General features: G+C 45.8%; 1 protein-coding gene across 2 annotated transcripts; it reads right to left on the reverse strand.

Annotated features, from left to right (window-relative positions):
• Positions 1 to 10,473: 10,473 nt before the first annotated feature.
• On the reverse strand, positions 10,474 to 21,551 carry RhoGAP71E (Rho GTPase activating protein at 71E). 2 transcript variants are annotated; one of them, XM_050192828.3, is made up of 4 exons: positions 21,345 to 21,551; positions 17,803 to 18,006; positions 14,874 to 15,033; positions 10,474 to 12,689 (listed from the first exon to the last, which is right to left on the reverse strand). In XM_050192828.3, exons 2-4 carry the CDS (start codon positions 17,992 to 17,994, stop codon positions 11,962 to 11,964), a joined length of 1,080 nt encoding a protein of 359 aa, XP_050048785.1. In that variant the 5' UTR covers positions 17,995 to 18,006; positions 21,345 to 21,551; the 3' UTR covers positions 10,474 to 11,961. The 2 variants fall into 2 exon arrangements, with proteins under 2 accessions (XP_050048785.1, XP_054934204.1); XM_055078229.2 differs by having other exon boundaries at positions 17,803 to 18,022.
• Positions 21,552 to 21,606: the final 55 nt, after the last annotated feature.

Here is a 21,606-nt window from a genome sequence, read left to right on the forward strand (position 1 = left end):
AATGCGCCTGTAGTACCCAAGTAATTGCTATTCAAATATGCAATAATAGTGTGGTGATTACGTTGATATAATGATAGACTGCGCGTCAGAAAGATGAGGTGTGAAGGCAACGAAATCGCGGCTAAGCACTTCGTGCTTACTTTTGGCTCAACTATTCTGCCCAAGTTCATCGAGATCGGGTAAATCAAGCTTCGTGTCAGGGCGTACGCGCCAAATCCTCTGGGGTGTTTCAAGTGCCAACAATCCGGCCACAATTCACTGAACTGCCGAGGCCCCCAGACAAGTGCGAAATGCAGTGCTCATCAGCACTCCTCTGAGTCTTGTGAAAACTCTCTACACTGTGTGAACTGTGGTAGGGGAGCATGCCGCTTACTCGCGGTAGTACCCATCCTGGAAAAAAGAAAAAGAAATAGTGGCAAGTAAAGTGAAGGAAAATATAACTTTCAAGGAAACACACAGGTGGGCATCGTACCTGCCAAAGAACAGCTTTGCCAAAGTGGCGCATCAGGGGGCAGCGGCACAACGGTCTCTGGCGGCTGTCCGGTCCACACACAGTGAACCGGTGGTGACCATCGGCCCCCTCGGCGGGTGCAGCCAGTGTTTCTCCGCGATCTAAGAAGAGTCCATCAACCTCCGGGCTGGTTGGCTCCAAGGTCTCGTCGTTCGAGGCGAGGCTTTCAAAGCAAACACATCGCTCGCACGTGTCCGGCGCCTCGCAAGAAGCCATGGGCGCAACACCGAGCGTGAGGGCGCAGTTAGCGCCTACAGAGAGGCTCGAATCCATCTACCGCTCCAAAAGAGTCAAACCCTGCGTCATGGCGCCCAGAAAGGGCTCTGTGAGATAATTGTCCATTCTTGAACACACAGCATCACACACACTATCAAAATGAGCGCACAAATTCTACGGTGGAACGTGAGATCACTTCTTCGCAATCTCGATGATATCACAGAACTCCTTCATAAGCATAATCCAAAAATACTGTGTGTTCAGGAAACGAGTCTATAATCCACACAAACTTCTTCAGAAAGTATGCTATCTTCCGCAAATACCGTGACGGAGGTGTAGCAATAATTGACGAGTCTGTTGCTTGCCAGAATCTTTCTCTCCAGACGCCCCTCGAGGCGGTGTTGGTGTGAACGATTATTTTCAACAAGTTAGTACCCACTGCTCAGTTTGTAAGCCACCTCATTATCAACTCAGCAAAACGTAATTCTACACGCTAATTGATCAGATCCTAGAGCCATACATTATCGCTGGTGATGTTAATGTTCCCAGCAGTTTGTGAAGAGACTCCCGGCCTGATGCAAATGGGTCGTCTTACAGGAAACTTCCTACTAACCACTAGTGTGCCTCTTCAATAAAAAGGAGCCCACCTATTACAATATCGAGCACAATTCATATTCTTCCATAGATTTAGCTATTGGCACTGCGACCCTCCTTCCATACATAGAATGGAATTTCGTCGAGAATCCATTTGGGAGCGACCACTTTCCTGTAACGCTGAGCTTAATACAGGAACATGACAGTCCGCCTCACGCCCCGCGTTGGAAAATACATCGGCTGATTGAAAAGGTTTTAAAATTCAACTAATTTAAGACGAGATCTTATTAACAAGTTTAGTATCAATGACGCATTAGCGTAGTTTAGCGCTTTTATTCTTGACGCAGCTCAAAAATTCACTTCCCAAACAAATGGTCTCCCATGTAAAAGACGGATCCCCTGGTGGAATGAGGACTGCAGACTAGCGCGAAAGAAATAAAACAAAGCACGCGGCATACTGCGTCGCTCCCCGACTGCACAAAATCTCATAGAATTTAAACTCGTAAGATCACGGGGAAGGCGGACGCGGCGACAGGCCAGGAGGGCTAGCTGGTAGAGATTTCTCTCTCGCATAACATATACCGTATCCGCTGACGTCTCTCTATCAGAAGGACATCCCCTTGGAAGGAGCGCTGAATATGAGCCCGGTCTTTGGGAGCTGAAGCTCTTTCTGATGCCCACTCTCTGACACTTCGACCCTTCGACTTCACACGGATGCTAGCAGTGTTGGCGTCGGCGCGGCCCTCACACAACTTTTCGACACCAACGAACGCGTCGTTGTCCACGCGAGTCCATGCAGCTCTCCACCAAACGACATATGCGCTGCTAGAAATCGCCAGACCCAGCTCACTTTGATGAGCTGGGTCTCTCTTACGTACTTCTGGGAAAACTTCAGACTGACAGCTTAGAAGAGCGCTTCGGGCAGTGCAGGCAGTTGGCGGGCTCTCGGTACCACGTGTCCACTTAACAACTGTACGAAGGAGAAAATAAGTTAAGGCTGCAAAGCTCATCGCCCGTAATGCCTACGTCTCGCGGCGATGATAGTACATGGGATGATAGGTGGGAAGACCTCCGCACTCAGTCAAACGCACCCAGGTCAAACTGGAATGTTGTAGTGACTGCCGACACACTGTCAAATATTTCAAACATCATTCCTGTCCTATACGTAGCCAGCTGCACCATTTGCGCAACATTGAAACGACTATACTGCTTGAAATGCAGAGCACTGTTGACGATAGAGAAGCCCACAAATGTTTTCATCCCACAGAAACACTACGAGCTTGTAAATGTCCTAGACTGAGGTGGCCTTGTGTTTCCCGCAATGTGTATTCTGAATGCTGTTACCCACTGCTATGCTGTTGTATAGCAGCTGTCCCAGAAGTGTGACTTTTTTAGGGTAGCAAATGAGCGGCAATGTTTAATGGACCTCACATTGGAGCTGCTTGCCACTAAGGATTCTTGTGACTTCAACGAATGTGAAGGACACACCTGTGAAGTTGTCATGAGATATGTGTTATGGTGCAGTGCTAACATTTTGTTGGAGAACATTTGTGGCCGCATCAACGGCATACCATTTGACGCCAACAATAAATCAAAGCAAAAAAAGAAGTTACTCTGAAGAAGAGGCAGCACTGCAACTTTTAAATATAAGCTATGCTCCCTGTCATCATGTGGGAGAGATCCATTTTTAATCCTAAGGTTGAACCTTCTCATTTTTTATTGACAGGTTTTTATTAATGCAGCGTGTAAATAGCTCTGCATAAATTAAATCCCCTTGAACACCCTCCGTGCTCTGCGCGCCATCTGTTCAACCATGCCTAAAAAAAGTGTAATTGTGCTTCGGTTAACTTTGCACGTAAGTGCGCGAATCCTTCATTCAACCCGTATCCCCAAGCATGCCGCTGGCCTCCTCTTCGGGATGTCACTCGCCGAGCGCTCAGGCCTTCTCTTGTCTAGGTGGTGCCTCAGGAGAGGGCACGCATCTGGGCCGTGTTCTTCGTTCGCGCACGTGAGATTGAACCGCATTCGCCGGCTCACCCTCGCACACTTTCACTCATACGGAACCTCACGCGATGGCAGGAATGCGCCTGGAGTGTTCATATAATTTCTGCCGCCATAAAGTGATGAAAAAAAAAAAAACGGAACCACGACAGTCTGTCGAACTAGAGTGACCTAGTCGAACAGATGACTGCATGTTAAGCAGACAACAGCTCAGCATCACCCTAACCGCTGCCGATACATGCGGTTCCACCATGCTGCCGAGACACAGGATTGGCCGGAATTCCAGAAGAAGGCGACGGCAGCGCCGCCGCAAATTTCAGCATTTTTTGCTTCACTCTCGCAATGCATAGAAAGTGCAGCCGTTCTGGACACTCTCCGTGCTGAATATTTTGCTGCGTGCTTTCTAAAAAAGATGTGCGCACACCGATGCACTGTTCTTGCTCAAATTTTGCAGAACGATCGCATTTTGGCGTTGACTTCATTTAGTATAATAGTTCACACAGTTAATTGCCCGGTTTTTAAGAAAAAAATGCAAATTCCCTTGCGCTTATGGGAGTGCGACCTGCTGCCGTGATAGCGCAGTGATAAACTTGTTTCACCGCCTGCCGTCAGCTGCAGAAAGCAGATTTTCAAGGTGTGTGTGTGGGAGGGAGGCTGTCGCGTGTTGCCCACTCCAGGAACAAGAGTGGGTAGGACTGCCCTCTCTGAAACGCTGCTTTCTGCAGTACCGCTATGGCTAGAGGAGTAGGTGTGCCGACCGACCTGTCTGAAGCATAGTTCACCACTTTTCATCATGACACAAAAGTGGCGCTGCACTCAGTACAACAGTAGTGTTCCTGTTTGTGCTCCCATATGCACGGACACTATAGAACAGTTCTCAACAGTACAGGCAGCGTGCAACAACTAGAGCACGCACATTGAAAAACTCATCTGTAGCATCTGCTACAGATGACCGTTTTCAGTTTGTGGAATGAGGAGATACAGGCATCTCTTTTGCGTGTTTGCAAGTTGCTAAAGATATGATGCAGCTTCTACAACGAAAATGTGAGCGGCATGGTTAGCAGAATCTCATCTCCAATGGCGAATGAGCGGAGTCCGCTCCAAATAGTGGCTGTATGTCTGCTTCAGAGAACATCAACATGCACACTTATTTCTTCGCTCTTGAGTATAAATCACAGGTGCCTAAAGCAGCATTGTTCTCAGCGCCGACAATTGAGCAGCAACTGACACCGCTTAATTGTGGTCGAAGGACGCTTTTAGGAATAGTTCAAGTAGAATTTCACCCATGTCAAATAGGAAAAGTTTACCAAAGATGCAACAATATTAAATGAGAGCGAGCAATATTTGGGGCTGTGATTGCACGTGATTTTGACCACAAACCCTTGGAGAGATCACAGCAACAAGCTGCGAATGAAAGCTGCACAAATTACAATGTCAAGACTTCTGTGGCCGTGCTTGCGGAGCTTGTCATCGCGTACAGTCAACCACAAAAGTTTACGGACCAAGTTATCTCAGAAAATGCTCAATTTCTGATCAGCCTATAACAGTAGTCAATGAAACTGAACATCCCAATTTTGTTCACATATGTACTGGTAGAGGCTGTAAATGCGAATACTAAGCTGCGTTGTGAGGCTGTGCAGATATTCAGCTTTTTCTCAGATCTTGCGTTCCGTAAAATTTTGTGGTTGATTGAACATTTTGCATCATGCTCGGTCACTGGATCTGAAGTGGAAGGTTCCACGGTTGCCGCCTTTTCCCTTAGAGTGAAATTAGTTTCTAACATCACGCTCAATAAGGTTTGATTGGAAACGTGTGAATTTCTGCGTGAGGAATCGACAGCTGCACCCCATAACTCTGCACGAAAGCCAAGTTTGCTTGTTCCTGAAACATACAAAATAGCGCCAGCTATGGCGTAAACGCCGAATGACAATTCCTAATTAAGCAGGAGCTTTAAGTTCAGTACCAAATGCAACATTCTTGCTCCAGTTTTATACTCGCCGGGATGTTTCTGTGGTTTGTTTAATTATTTATTTATCGGTATTTATTTATTTATACATACCGCAGCCTCAATGAGGCTATTGCAGGAGTGGGATGAACAACAAACATAAACATTTATGAACAAGCTTGCGTGAATTGTTTCAGTGGTAGTGAACGGATGTTGCCCGGTAATGAATTCAACTTTAATTGTTGATCAAAAAAACTGTATTTAAAGGAATGAGTGCTGGCTAAAAAGGTTGTAATATTTAGAGCATGGTGACTCCTTGTGGATGAGGGTTTGGAAAAAGTCAAGTAGTTATCTAGAGAGGCGAGGAAAATCGATTAATGTGAAGGAATTTTAGGCATTCAAGCTAGCGACGCTCTGCAAGAGGAGTGAGACCAAGTAAGTAATATTGTTAAAGGCATAGGGCATGAGCGTCATGTAAAGGACATGGGGACAGTTTTGAAAAAGTTGATATTCATTTGCCATGCTTTGGAACAGTTACAGAAGTCAGCAAAATGATTGTTAAGGACAACATGATCAGTTGGAGATTTATTTGTATGATATAAAACAATCATCTGCGAAAAAGACTTATTTTAACTGAGGTATGTAGAAGGTAGATCATTCATATAAAACAGGAGTAAAATAGGACCCAGTATTGAGCCTTGGGGAACCCTTGATGAAACAGTCATCAAGGGTGAGTAGAGTTGAAAAGAATGTCCGATATCCAGCCAACCAAAAGATGCATGTTTAGTGTAGCGAAAAGCTTGTGCATAAGTTTAGTGTGTGAGATAGTTTCGAAGGCCTTTGTAAAGTCTATAAAAATATCAATCTGGTCGCCTATGTCTAAAGAGCTGCTGATGTCGTGACCGAATTCTGTCAGTTGTGTTATAGTGCTAAGGCCAAGTCTAAAACGATGCTGGAAAGTGCATAAAATTTTGTTAGTTTCAAGAAATTGTATAATGTGTTTCATGTGTTTGAGTAATTTACATGAATATGCTGTTAAGGAGGTGAGCCTATAGTTAGATAACAATTGAATGTTACCCGACTTAAATAAGGGCAGAATTGAAGCAAGTTCCCACGAGGGAGGAAGGTTGGCAGTTGAGAGGGATTTTCGAAAGATAATTGTTAAATATCTGCTGCACCAATGAGCGTATCGAATGAGAAAGACAGTCGGGATACCGTTAGGACCACTTGACTTCTTGTGTCTAAGTTTAGGGTTAAGTTATCGTTCTGTTGCCGATGATGAGGTCGTGGGTTCGTTTATCTGCCATAGCAGCCGCATTCCGATTGGGTCGGAATACAATATGCTCATGTTTGAAGATTTGGGCCACCATTACAACTTTCAGGTGGTGCAAAAAGCATTCCAGAATGTCCCACTACCGGCATCTCTCAAGGCTAGTCCGCGTGCATCTGGTTTTATTTGATAAGACGACACTTGGCTCGACCAAATCTACAAAAAAAAGCTACTCATTAGTTCACAGCCTAAAACTCCAAAATAACTCCGCACTGATTTAAAACTGCTAAAGCTGCAGTGCGAGGTGCTTGCATAAAAGTTTTAAAAAAGATCGGTCCAGAACTTCGTGTTTTCTGACAATATCACAATTACCCATACAACTTTACATGCACTTCACAGAATGGTATTTGAAGCATACATCATAGCTGAAATCAGCGGCTGCGATCTGCTTAAACACGGATTTTGTCCTCCCTGCGTACACACTCTTCCAAACGTACAAGCGACAACACACATGAGAACCGTTCTACTGACTGCAGCGCCATTTTCGCGTCATGCTGTGGAGAAGTGGTGAACTACTCTGTCGACACAGCTACTTTTCTAGCCACCATACCGTGGCTTCCGTAATCGGTGTGCTGGCAGGACGCGCTGCGCAGTAATGGCGGCTGACACAAACTCGTGTAGGCAAACTTTGTGCACTATCTCGGTTAAGAGGAACTTAGCAACGTAAATTTCACAATTATTCGGCATGGAAAACTCTGCACAAAAGGCAAAATTTCGATCGACATATCCGATATGCGGTGAATAAGATATCGACATACAGTGGAACCCGGTTATACGGCCCCCGATTTTGCGACGACCCGGGTTTTACGACGGATTAGCGCAGTCCCGGCGAAGTCCCTTAAGAAGCAATGCATTGAAAACCCCTGTTATACGACGCAATTTTACACCTGACCCGCGTTACACGATGACCCTCGCAATGCGCGGGATGGAACGGCGGACACAAGAAAAGTGCCGCGGGTCTCTTTCCTCGCTCCATCTCTCTGCATGCAGAGCGCTTGACACCGCTTGACCGGTTCACTCCTTGTTCGTTTCTCTCTCCCCCACCAACAGCCGCCCGCGATGCTCGCTGTGCTGAAATAGTGCCTTTTCTTCTCCACAATCACTTTCTCCCTCTTTTGGCGGCGTCGCCTCTAGTTGCATTGGGGAAGCGTTTCTCTCCTTCTAATTTCCCAGCAGCAGATCACCAACAAGGTAGCGCGGAGAGGCCTGGGTTTATCGCACGTGTTCTTCGTCGTAATCCTAGCGACCAGCGTACAGCGGAGGTTTTGAGTTGTGTGGAGCAACGCAACACACGATGTCCCGAAAGCAAACAGTTCTGTTGCTCGGCAATAAGCTGATTATTATCGAGGAAGCGGAAAAGCGGCATGGAGCCACGAAAGCCAGCATTGCCCGGAACCTTAAGATACCCGAATCTTCGCTTAAAACGATCGTGGCAAACAAAGCGGTGATATCGCAGAATGCCAACAAGTTGGGGCTCAAGCGGAAAGCGGCAAAAGGACAGCATAAGTTGGAAAAAGTTCTCGTCAAGTGGCTGCATCAAGCGCGGAGCTCTGCGATCAACGTTAACGGCGCCATTCTAAAAGAAAAGGCGGACCTTGTAGCATTGCGTCTGGGCATCGACGACTTTCAGGCATCGAACAGGTGGCTGGATCACATTACAAAACGAAACAGGATTGGGTACAGCTGCTCCTGCGGAGAAAGCACTTTCATAGATGTTTCGACGGTGAATGAGTGGATGGAGTCGCTGCCGGAGATGATTGCTGCATACAAGCCCTGCATCGTTTTCAACGCCGATGAGAGCGGTATATTTTACAATGTGCAGCTCGAGCAAACCCTTGCATTTAAGGGTGACAGCTGTCATGGTGGCAAGCGTAGTAAAGAGCACGTGACGGCACTATTCTGCACTAACAAGGGCGGTTCCAAGAGGCTGCCCGTGCTCGTTGTTGGAAAGTTTGCAAAGCTACTGTGCTTTAAGAACTTGAAGATGCTGCCGTGCAGCTACAACTTCAACAAAAAGATGTGGATGACGTCTTTGCTGTTCAGCAATTTTTTGCAGCAGCTGGATAACAAAATGGGTTCTAAGGCGAGGAAAATATTGCTTTTCGTGGACAATGCACCGTGCCACCCACCCGATACGTCCAGCCTGAGGAACATAAAGGTTGTTTTTTTTTTCGCCCAACTGCACAAGCCGGCTGTAGCCGCTGGATGCCGGCATCATTAAGTGCATCAAGCAAGGGTACCGGAAGCGATTAGTGCAGGCTGGCGGCTATGGAGCGCAGCAAGTCGGAAAAAAAGATCACTTCGTGAAACGCAGTGTCACAAAGCACAATCACCAACTCGTTCAAGCACTGTGGCTTTAAGCGAGAGACTGCCTTCTCGCTGGGGACGCAACAACCTCGATGCCACTCGAGGCCGATGCAGGCCTCGCCAACGACGATTTCGAGGGTTTAAACCTCACCACGACCTTCGCCGTGTACGTGGAGGCCGACGACAATGTTGCAATCTGCGGCGAGGTGTTGCTGGATGACGCCATCGAGGAGGCTTTGCCTAGTGCTGACACCGCTGCGACATCAGATGAGGACGACGCCGCCACAGATGTCGTGCCTGTGCCTACCACGTTTGCCGAGGTGCTACAACACATAAACGGCATCCGGAACTTCATCTGTTCACGCGACGCCGCAGAGGGCCTCCTTTTGGACGTCGCCCAACTTGAGCGAAAGCTCTTGGTTCACGAATCAAACAAGGTCCAAAAGAAACTTACCGACTTTTGTTAAAGTTCGTGCTGGCTGGCAGGAATCGCAGCAGTGGGCAGTGGAGTACCGTAAAGATTCTTTTGAATAAAGCAGGATTGGCAGAAAGTTGTATAATCGGGATTCCACTGTATATGGGTTTTTTCTCAAAGCCCTAATGCACAAGTCTGGTCACCTAATCATTATGACCGATATATTGTTATATGTGGTATCATTTTAAGTGGATTGCACTGTATGGAAGCGTTTTAGTCTACGCCTCAACCCATATGTCAAAATGCCCAACTCGCCTGAGGTTACTGGAATACCAGACATGCTCGAAACTGCGACAGAATGCTCACAATGCACGCTGCTTCTATAGCTCTCGCTAGGGATGGACTGCCAGGCGGCTGGCGGAGAAGTTGGAGAGGCTTCACGCACTGGCTCCAAGACAACCAGAAGTATAAGACGTCCCATCATGACGCAGAGCCAGTGGAAGGCAGAGCTTAGCCCCGATCACTCGGCAAACGAATTGAGGGAAAAAAGCACGCCTATGGAGGAGGGTAACTTGTAAGCATCCGTAGCTCTCTCGATACGGGATGATTCACAAAAATTGAGGTGCAAATGCTTTACTGTGGCTGCACACAATGCACCTACAAAATTTGTCCGAACTGTTTCAGGAACCCTTTAAGGTTGATGCTTGTTTTCAGCTTTTTGTACTCTCTGGTTTATAAAGCCCTGTTTTGGGCAGAAGCAATTAGTTGCCCGATTGATTTAAACAACCAAAAGTTCATTTAAATTAAGACGCACTCTACAATGCAGGACTTCATATTTACATTAACCACTAATCCCAAATGTGAGCCAAATCAAAGTAGAGGAATGCTTTGTACTTCGCATTCATCAGAATGCACTCCCAAGAGTCATGGAAAAGCACCCTGCAACAAAACGCCACAGTAATTGGGCCACTGTGGCATTTTGAGCAGAAGTGGCAGACAATTTGTCATTACGAGACCGCATTTGATCAAACTGGCTTGGTTTGATGTCTTTGCAGCTAACTTTCATAACACTGGCAAACCACAGGTGACATATTTCCATGTGAACACTAACCTGAGGGGTATCTACAAATTGGTAACACAAATCAAAGCATAACTTCTTTGTGTATAAACTTTATTAAGGATGCAAAAGAAAACAATGCATCCTCAAGATATTCAAAAAATGGCTGTGCATGTTTCATCATGCATGCAAACTAAACGCCGACAAATGCAAAAGACATGGGGATTTGTAAAACATACCTGCTAAGTGTACTTACTAGGATTCTCCACAATAAATGAACATCGACGGTGGAAAATGAACAACATTGGGGAAATAAATTAATGCACAACAATTTTCACAACCGAGGTATCAACAGTCAAGTCTGCCATAAATGCAGTTCTTTTACACCACAACCACACAACTCCACCACCCAAATGAGACGAGGCAAACGGCTTCCGGCTGTGACAAAGTTGCCAACTTTGGCAGGTGTAATGATAATTAGAAAGGGGGAAGAAAAACGTGCCGATAACCTTCCAGCATTTCGCCTGAGAACAAACTGTGACATGTACAAGGAACACAATTCTAAGAAAAAAAACAATAAGAAGACCAGAGTTGTATCTTTGGAATACATACTTCACACAATGAACTGAAAGTAGGTGAGAAAGGACGCTCTTAAATAGAGCCAACATGGCCTAACAAAGGCAAGCTCGCTTGTAAAGTTGTCTTGATGTGGGCTGATTGGTAGGTATGCAGGTTAGGGTGAAAGCAGTGCAAAGATCACACGTCTTTCTTTTATGGTATCACTTCACACTGTTTTTGCCTTAAACCACTAGTATTAAGACTGCTGATTGCCAGTTCCCATTTCCCCCTCTTGGTCCACCTGAATCCATCCCAATCACGGGAAAGAAAAGCAGGATACACCTTCACATAACAATGTTGACACCTTCGTAATATAACTAGCAATGTGCTGATGAGACCAAAACAGCAAGGGAGACCAATGTCCAGCGAGGTTTGTTTACAAAAGCTGGCCATGTGAGGTCATTCTGAGTTTCTGATCCTCTATGATGCATTCAGCTGGCGGCACAAACCGCATTTGCCGAGATGCAAGAGTTGGGAAGATCAAGTATTACAACCTGCAAGACAGCAAATGCTAAAGCCGCCGGCAGAACAGACCTTGCAACACACGTGAACGAAGATGGCCTCAATTAAGACAAGCCCAACAATGCGTCAATTCAGGTGAGTTACATGTATTCACATCTGAACTAACGAGTGCACTATAGACAAGATGGAAATAAAGATTGTTGTACATTGTCCCTGTCACTTCTATCCCACCTGTAGCGCACTTTTGCAAGTTAAAACGAGCCCACTAGTAAAAAAAAAAACCAAACAGCCTGAAGCACTCAGTCCACCAAAGATCATCAGCAGAAGCAGTAGACAGGGAGGCAGCACTGGCAGTCATGCAGGGGATGCACTAGAAAGAGGTTTTACCCGCACCCGCAGGACAGCAACTGCCAGAGCCACTCGCAGTGCCACCGACGAAAGAAGCGACGATGTCATCACAGCCAGAGGGTCCCGCTTCGTCTGGGTGGCAGGGTGAAGGCCCTTGTCAGATCCGTGGCTGGTAGGTGAGTGTGACGTGAAATGTGCGCACGTCCAGTTCCGTACAGTCCTGCTCAGATACAATTGGCGGACCATCGTTCTCCTTGCCACCTAGGAACCACTCGGAGCGAGTGCGCAGCCTCTGTGCCTGCTGGCGCTCTAAGGGGCACGACGATGATGCAGCCGCCTCATCAACGTGCAGCTCCGCGAGCGCAGGTGCCGACTGGTGCAGACCCCAGCGCTGCGCCTCAGCCTGCAGCCAGGAGCGCTCAGCCTCGAGCGACGTCTTGCGCGGCACCAGCGAGTCCGGTGGGTACCGGAAGGCAAAGATCCAGTCCTCCTCAACACGGAGCACGCGGCCAGTCAGCCGCGCGTAATACTCGTAGTTGTGCCGGCCAAACAAGTTGCTCACTCCAAAATTGTCAATGAGGAAGCGTGTGGCTCGGCTGGCAGCACGGAATCTGGCCACATCTTCCATGCGTGCCACCTTGCCCGTGCAGGTGCGGAAGAATGACGGTGCCACGCTGACACCCAGTGCCTCGGCCGTCATTCCGGTGCGGCTCAGGTCCGAGGCAACCAGGCGGAACGTGCCAAACAGCAGCACCAGCAGCCGCTGCGCAGGGAGTGGGAGCTGGGCAAGCAGATGCTGCACCCGCTCACGCCGCTCCTCAAGGCCACCTGGCTGGTCCAGTGCCACCAACAGCTGGGCCTCCAGCTCAGCGCCAAACACGCCGCCTGCCAAGAAACACCACACAAGCTCTGGCTCAGAAACAACACCCGCCACTTTCTGCATTTTTCCTCTTATGAGCCACGGTACATAGTGTGCCAAATGAATAATTCCCAATTGACACTCAAGAAGCGAGTAAGTGCTGACATGACTTGAGACTTCACTTGCTAAGTAGCTCTTCTCTTGAGGAACCCGCTTTCCTATACAGTCGTCTTATTTTTTGGACTCCCTAGGGACCATGAAAACGTACAAAAAAAGAAGAATGCCTTAAACTGCCCTCAAGGGCTCAAATTGCCACAGCCATGTCCGAAATAGCTTTAAAGGCCTTCCAGTGCAATTATTAGGAGTCTCGATGCTCGTACTGTGACAGGAGACGGCGGGTGCTTGCGTGTATACTTAAGGAACACAGTTTTAAGTCCTGTGACAGTATGCTGTGCCACAATACATTGCATGCGCTTGACTGGGTAACACCACTGACTTTCGGGAACCGCCATTATGCAATGGTTTAGATCCTTTTCATGCTTTCTGCGCTTTGACACCGTAGGTGACGATCAAGGAGGCAAAGTTCTGGCTTCATTGCCAACATCGGCAAATTAAAAGCTTGGCATTGAAAAGCTGGAAGCTTGACAGCAAACATTGACGCTGCTAAGCCTAATGGCAGCACAAAACGACCACAGCTGCCAGTGCTTGTTTGAGGCTGAGAGATAATCAATATGATGGTGGCTTCAATTAACGCTGTGTCAGGCCTGCAGCCACAGCAAAACGTCTGAAAAATAGGACGGTAAAGGGTTTCAGCGTCCGAAATTTCAGATGTTCTTATACATTGGCTATATGCAAAAATGTTCCAAAGGCCGGGTGAATTCATGATTGAAAATAGGCTTACTCCGACTTAACATACCAAGTCAAAACAAAAGGGTATAAACGTTTTGCCACCTATGCAGGTGGCATCTCCAGTACACATTGACACAAATGAGGAGAGGCCAAGTCTACTTGTGCCACACGTTCTTGTAAACGTCCAGCAGGCGGCCACGGTTGGCGTTGCACATCGATTGGTCACAACGGATGAACCACGATTTTAGGAGTTTTCTTTTCCCCCACTTATGCTCTCGGGCCAGCATCATTGCATTGCCAAGGTCAAAGCTATGCTCTGTCGTCCAGCGGTGTCTGACAAGGTCGGTCTTTGAACGCTTTGCATGCGTAACCTTGGCAACATTTCCTTTGTTTTCTTTCAATCTCATTGACCTTTTTCTGTCCATTTCGCCAATGTAAGCTGCGTCACAATTCCCGCATGGGACTTTGTAGATGACCCCGCTCCGATTGTCCGCAGGGGTGCAGTCTTTCAGTTTCATGAACACATTCCCCAAGGTAGAATGGAGTCTGAAAACCATTTGTATGCCCAGCAGACACAATGCTCTCCGAGCAGTATCTGACACACCCTTAACATAGGGAGCAGATACAACAGGCGCTGCCCTCACTCGTGACTCACTACCCCTTCTCCTCTGCATTCGCTTCTGGGTATCGTTAATAAGCATCCTGGGATAATGGCGCCTTTTTAATGCACCAAGTACCTTTTCTACTTCACGTAGCCGCAACTTCTTGCTCGAGCACACTGCATCACAATATGATAAACTTGTCTAAAGCTGCTGGACAACAGGGCATAGCTTTGACCTTGACAATGTGATGACGTTGGCCCGAGAGCAAAAGTGAAAGAAAACTCCTGCAGTCATGGTTCATCCCTCGTGACCAATCAGCGTGCAACACCAACCGTGGCCCCCTGCCAGACATTTACAAGGACATGTGGGATGAGTAGACTGGACCTCCCCTCATTTGTGTCAGTGTATACTAAAGATGCCACCTGCATAGGTGGCAAATGTCTATACCCTTTTGTTTTAATTTGTTATATTAAGTCGAAGTCAGCCTATTTTCAAACGTTGGCTCTATGAGGTACATGGCAGTGCCGAATAAGGCGTCTGAATGATCAGGCACGTCTTAAAAATCGAGCATCTGAAAAACCAGTCTTTGACCGCATACAGTCCAGAATATAAATAAACAGAAAAATAAGAGTCCGTAGTTGCAGTGCACAGCACACTAACAAATTAACCACAGCGAAATTCATCATTGGAATCTGTTCTCTGTAAATGCCCTGAATATTCATCACATACAGCAAAAAGCTGCAAAGGAAGTGAACCCACCAGGCAGTTTACGCAGAAAGCGCTTGAGGACCGATGCCATGGTGTGTACCGAGAAGTTGTCCAGGTTCACCAGGCGACCCTGGTGCAGGGAGTGTGCCAGCTTGCGTGCGTTACCCTGATGTCCTGGTGCCCGAAAGACGTCTTTCTTACGAGGAGCCTCCTTAACATGGCAACACACAAATTTATTTTATTTCAGCATCAGGTCACATGATTAAAAAAAAACACAGAAATGTGGCTTGACAGAGATCTGCACTCTTTAAATAAGGATGGCATGCAATCAAGCCAGACAGAAGCCAACAGCGGGAACACATCTAATTAATCGGGCCTTTTTGCTGATGCCAGTTGTTACTAAAAGGGCAAATAGTGATGTGTTGAGAAAAGCAAGTGACAACTTTGAATAGAGCAAAATAGGCTCGTGAAATCTCAAAACACATCATGAAAACAGCATTTAAAAAACAAAGATTACACAGAAGCACTACTTCTGACAGCCTTTATTATAAATGACATTCCAGATACACACCATATTGTGACAAAGGTGCTGTTTCTAATCTAAACAGCAGCAAACCGGCTTCACACATCAGCCAGTGAGGCTCAGATGAGCAAACTCGACTTCTGTAAGATCAATTTACACCTAAATGACGGGCGATTCCTCATTCCTGAACCAGACTTAATGAACACGACGGCAGTACCGCTTTGCTGCATCTTCTGGGGCTCCAATTTTTTTTCCTTGGCTTCTTAGACTCACTTGCTAATACTTACAGTACAAAGCTTTGATCTACAAGTACACATAAATATTGTGAAGAAAGCAGCCTAGACTGCATGTCTTTTACACAAGGTGCACTCTCAAATGATAGACAATTATTCCAATGGCAAACATGAACTTCAAAGACCATCCAAGTCTTCACCTTGAATGTTGCTTTAAATCTCTGCAAAGGTGCTCAACCTGTCTGTCAATGCCCTGCTAGAACTCGAAAGTGTGGGAATAGTACCCCTACGTAAATTTAAGCTCCATTGTTTCGTTTTATGAAAAAGCAATCGGGATTGGAAAATGCATCCAGAAAATCTTAATAGATCGATCCTTTTTCTTGGTTGTAACAAATGTATTGAAAAAAATTATGCCTCACAACCCTACAACCATTAATCCTTAAATATTGGGTTATGGGGCATATGGATTTCTTTTGTAAGAAAGCAATGCAACAATCTTACATCCTTCATTTCATAATAGCATCATTCTCATTCTTAAACTTTCAATGTTTTTCATATTTTCGTACATTGCTAAACCATGTACTAACTGTTTTGCCATATGCCACATGTCACCTATAACGATCAAGGTATCTATAAATAAGGTGCAAATTATATCTGTCCACATACAATTCAGTTATGCCACATTTTTTGCATCTTCAGATAAATTAAAACATACCTTACCTAAAAAGCTTAACTCAGCAGAACACACTAAGAATTTTCAATTCTTCAGTGAATTTGGCAGGTTTACAAAATATGGACTCCATGCACAAATTCTCTACAGGACCATTAGACATGAAAACATCCAACTAAATCACGTACAGCATACTTTGAAAGCATTCATCCAGCCACTTCAAAAATATTCTTGATGTAAAAGTATTGTCAGAAACAAATAAGTGACCTCACTACATGACGACACACTGGCACCATGGGCAAACACCCAGATGTACTATCAGTGCCAAATGAAACACAGAGCATAAATGAAGGTATAGTGCACGCCGTCCAGTCATCACCAATAGCAGGCATGCACATCCAGTTTGACCACTCTGTGTGATAATGTTCCCTTATACTGCAGTATTTTCGTTTCTGTTCTGGTTCTCTTTTATTTGAAACCAAGAAAAGATGACGGAGCAGTAAATCATAAGCACCGCTGTTTACGTTTCATTTTATGATGATAGAACATACAGTTTTGCCGCATTGTGCAATAATACTTGCCCTATACTGCAATATTTTAGCTTGCTTATTTTTATTTGAAAGCGAGAAAAGAAAAATCAAGGACAACCAGAACAGGAACGCAAATATCAATTCAAATCGCCCATGCCCAGGTGGTGAGTTGTGACGCTGCAAACACCATCATTGCACTTTACTGCCGTAGGTAAGTAAAACGGTACCCAACAGCTGGTGCTACGGCTTCTTGCACAAAACTCCGAAGCACAGCCAGAAACCAAGCTAAGACAGAGCGGACAGTGCAAAAGAGGAAGGGAAAGCGCACACCAAATCATAACCACAACATTTGACACTCGTCGTAATGGGCCTCGTTCTCTGCTACTTGTAGCTCTCGTGAGTCAGCAAAACCAGCACAGCACTACATAATAACAAAACTACTGAACAGCGAAAGCAAAGGCGGCACAGTCTAGAGGAAACGACATCTTCAACCTACTCTAGTTGACTACGGGCAACACACGAGAAAAAAAAAACTTTGATTGCTGAGTACCAGCACTGAGTGCGGAGTTTCTGGTTAACTTTAGCCAATAGCAAGCACCATTTGTTGGATAAGAGCAGGAAAGCAGGACAAGAAAGAAGTTTGACACACAAATCGCTTTCTTTTTTGTTTTCTAGGCACTGTCAGAGGAGACAGGGCAATGCAATATCCTTGGCTGCAGTGGTATCACACAGGTAATGTAAAGCAAATGCAATGTACACTTATGTTTTAAATCTGAGAAAAAATGCCTATACAAACGAAACCATAGGCGACTTGGGATGAAGCCAACTTCCACTGTTTTGGCTGATGTTGCCCCCATAGCTAAAAACATGTCTGCAAGATATATATATATTTTTTTTCTTTTCAGTTGAATAAGCTTGTTCTTGGTGATTTTGCACATTTGGATGGACAATTATTATTCTCTGGTACTTGTGTGCATCATCCTTAAATGATCAATAAAATAGCCGCAACGTGAGCATCTCGCACCTTGTTGAGCCGCAGCATAAGCACGAGCAGCGGTGCAGGCAAGTCACTGCTGTCCTTGCAGAGCTGCTCCAGGGGCACTCCAAACTTGACCCGCTCCAGACGCGATGACGGGGCCTGGCCACCACCGCACGAGGTCACCGCCTGGCTCAGGCTGGTGGCACCCCGGTGGACACGGCGCGCCCACGTGGACATGCCTCTGGCAACCTGGACAGAGGCACAGCTAAATCAAAGGCAGTTCTTGTGAAAAAAAGTTCCAAATGGTTCTCAGCGAACGTTAATGGCGTATTTACAGGACGGCCAGCTCTGCAGATGACTGCACTACAGCTATCCAGGGAAAGCATGAGGAATGCGGGAGATGGAAATTCAATATGATGAGTAAAACAACGAAAACAAGACGATAGTAACCTTGCAGCCCTTCTGGATGCCTATAGCATCTCCACAATGGATAAGACAAGCAGACAACAGAGCCGGAAAAATATTAAAGCTCTCTATTTCAATCTCTGTGAATGTCAGCAGCATCAACATGGAGGTTGCAAAGAAGCACAGCCACAATAGCTATTTTGTCTAGATTGAGTGATGTAATGTATTTGTTTCCTCAAAAACAGTCTTGATGGCAAAGAAGTATGGTGCTTGTTGCCAGGCTTACAAAGCATCCCAGACTAACAGCACACAACTGCCAGAAACACCTCTGCATTTTGCACCCATGCACGTCACGGATCATTCCGTGATGAAGTCACATGATGAGTCGTGTGACATGGAAAATCCTGATTTGTTCCATCATGAAGCCATACCAACTTGGCCATCTTTCTGTCTTTTTGAACGGTGGCCTTTTCAAAGCTATTTTAAAGCAAAGCTTTCTTTGCCTCTTCCATCGAATTTTTCACTTCTGCAGCTGCTGTCTTCCATGCCGCATAGGGGGATGGTTGAGAATGTGTATAATATACACGGTAGGGACGCAGTAGAGGCGTCTGTGAGCCTTTTCGAGCGAGAACTTCATCGGCATCACCACAATGGCTTCTGAAACACCCTTGCCATTGACACAGTGGCCTATGGATGGCTGTAATTATGCGTTAGCCCCCCACAAAAGCATTGCAGAAGCTGCAGCGCTTACTTTTGTACTCACATGCACCAGTCCAGAGGAGAGATAGTATGGTGGAAGGAGACAGAGTATGAGTAAAGCAAACACCTTGACGAAACAGGTGAATAATAGCCACTGTTTGCTCGTGGCAGCTTGCATACATGGGGTGAATGTGGGAGAAACGAAAGGTATCGTCAGAAAGCATGCTTCGTTTGGGGTCTCTTTAATAAAAGAAATGCTGCTACTAGACATGTCAATAATTGTGGACAAACTGTAAAAATTTTAATTAGAGATATGATATTTCTGCTATTTCTGAACTATAAACATCGTGCAAGTTTGTACATGTGGACAACTGACACAGGGTGTGCGGACACAAAGCTGCACTAAAGCACTACAGCGTCAACACGACAACACTTCAGCCAAGATGTAATGCGCCCATGCAAGAAAATAGTAGTGCTAACCTTCTCGCAGGCTACGAACAATGGTGTACAACAACGCCTCGAGCAAACACGCTTCGCTGTGTATTCTGTGTACTACGCAGACAAACACATGTGGTGCACGCAAGGTAACAATGAACATCACATCACGACTGCTGTAGGCCGTCAACATCACCGCCAAATATAGTCAATGAAGGTAAACAGCACAGAAAGCTTGACTTACATCAATTCCCACAGTGCATAGGATCTGCATAACTTTTTAATTCATTTGCAAGGAAAAGTCTGATTATCTAAGAAGAAAACAAAGGCGCCAAGCTACTCCTTGGATTTCCTAGCGGAACCTCACTACAGGTACATTAGTGTGACATGATGACAAAATGTTTTCTCGTGTTTGGGCCATTCTGACGCAAGAAATAATAAGTTGCTCGGTTGAGTCTCTGGTTATTCAAGAATTCAATGCACTCTTTCTTTGCCAATTAAGAATTAACCAGACCCAAGCAGATGCTGTCAAATTCCATCATGTCACAACAGAATAATGCGGCAACTTAGCAGGTCAGTAGCAGAATAACATACGAGGATATAACGTAGTATCGAAGAGGTAAAAAAATTAAAGTCTGGGATTCTATGTGCCAAAACCAGTTAGTTGTGAGCCGTTAAAAAGAGCGATGGATTTGCGAACCATGTGAAGCAAGATGTTGAGATTGCACAACAAATCTTATTAGCTGTCAAGCCACTTGGAATATCAGATCAACATGGCTGCAAAGCGCAACAAAAGGGAAAAAATTATAAATAAAGATATGCGAGTATTACATTATGTGTGCAGCTATTATAACTGGCAGCATAGAACAGCAAATAGCCGTGCAGCAGCCTGTACTTAATGCATACCAATGAACAGATGTAGACATGATGCCATGAAAGAAGTTCAACAAATACAGTTCTTAAACCAAGAGGTTCATACAGACAGTCACACTCTGAACTACAGAAACACAATTCACCAGCTGCAATTGGTTCAGATAATGATTGCTAAATAAGTGTTGCGTAAAGCACAAAGAACCATTTCTAACATGCGAGATATTTAGTATTTCAAATGGCGTTGTTGTGACATTTCCGCAATAATTTACGAATTGTTTTCGACCACTATAAGTCCTCATTCGAATGCATTCAAACAGACCTGTAGCGATCCGGTTAACCAAAATGCAACTTGCACGTAATCAACTGAAACTGAGAACATATGAGGCTTGTTCGCGCGAGGATGGTTCCCCATGAGCGACTCGAGGCACACACATCTTATCTGCGATCACACAGCAGCGACCTTTCAAATATCTCAGTACTCGTATGACGCATGCATTGACTAAACCCGAATATCCTCGCGTAGACTGTTTAGTTAAACAGGCTGTATCTGCTCCTTGGACATATACAGAAACGCTACCCCGTTAGATACTCCAACACCATCTCTTTTCAATGACGCTCTCTGCAATACATCTTTACACTAGATGACGTTACACGACAGTTCATGGGTACAACTGCACAAATGTTCTTATCTGAACAAACAATCCCACAAACAATTTCACAGGCAATATCACAAGACGTACACGTCTTGCTGTTTAAGCACAACGCGCGTCATTTATGCCACTCCGGCTGTCACAAAGCCCGCCGCCTGTCTGTCAATAGCGCATCTGATCAGGCATTTACATTCGGGTAAGCGCCATTAATTTACAGCGACTATTCGTCTGCCTTGTCCTAGCGGAGTTGCGATCTCATCGCAAAGTCTTCAAACTTTCAAACGCGCAACAATGACTACGAGTCGCCGTTTGAACGAGACCTAAGTTACTGAGCCGTGCTTCCGCCTTATACAAGTGCACAGAACGGACACTGTGCTCGTAAAGCGTGGTTTAATTCAATTCCTTTAATTCCTTGCTGTTCCCATCAACTCGAAAATTACCCTTTACAACATGGACACTGCTTCCACGAGACAGCATGTGTGCGTTGTTGCAACAACAACAATTCCCGTCTGGATGATGGCTCACCTGCAACTCAACCTGGCTGACAGTCTCCGATCATGCTGACCGCCGCGCGCAGCGACTGATAAGACAATACGCTCATGCAACTGGTTGAGCGGTCAAGCAGCGGGCCCGCCGCTGCACCGCATCTGCAGAAGTCGGCACGACACTTTCAAAAGACGTTAATGCCAACAAGCGAGCAACGAGCGCCGAGAGCCGCCATAAGCTTGTCACGTGACACTATTAATTTGTTGCCAGCCGATGGCTCATAAAAGGTGCTCTACAGTAT

The sequence above is a fragment of the Dermacentor andersoni genome, chromosome 10, assembly GCF_023375885.2.
Source record: "Dermacentor andersoni chromosome 10, qqDerAnde1_hic_scaffold, whole genome shotgun sequence".
NCBI classification, from domain to species: domain Eukaryota; kingdom Metazoa; phylum Arthropoda; class Arachnida; order Ixodida; family Ixodidae; genus Dermacentor; species Dermacentor andersoni.

Excerpts from the sequence above, each read along its gene's own strand:
- RhoGAP71E (XM_050192828.3), bottom strand. The coding sequence starts at position 17,994 with ATGTCCACGTGGGCGCGCCGTGTCCACCGGGGTGCCACCAGCCTGAGC. Across the intron at positions 15,034-17,802 it reads TTATGCTGCGGCTCAACAAG|GAGGCTCCTCGTAAGAAAGA; the intron begins GTGCGAGATGCT and ends TGCCATGTTAAG. Across the intron at positions 12,690-14,873 it reads CTTTCTGCGTAAACTGCCTG|GCGGCGTGTTTGGCGCTGAG; the intron begins GTGGGTTCACTT and ends GTTTCTTGGCAG.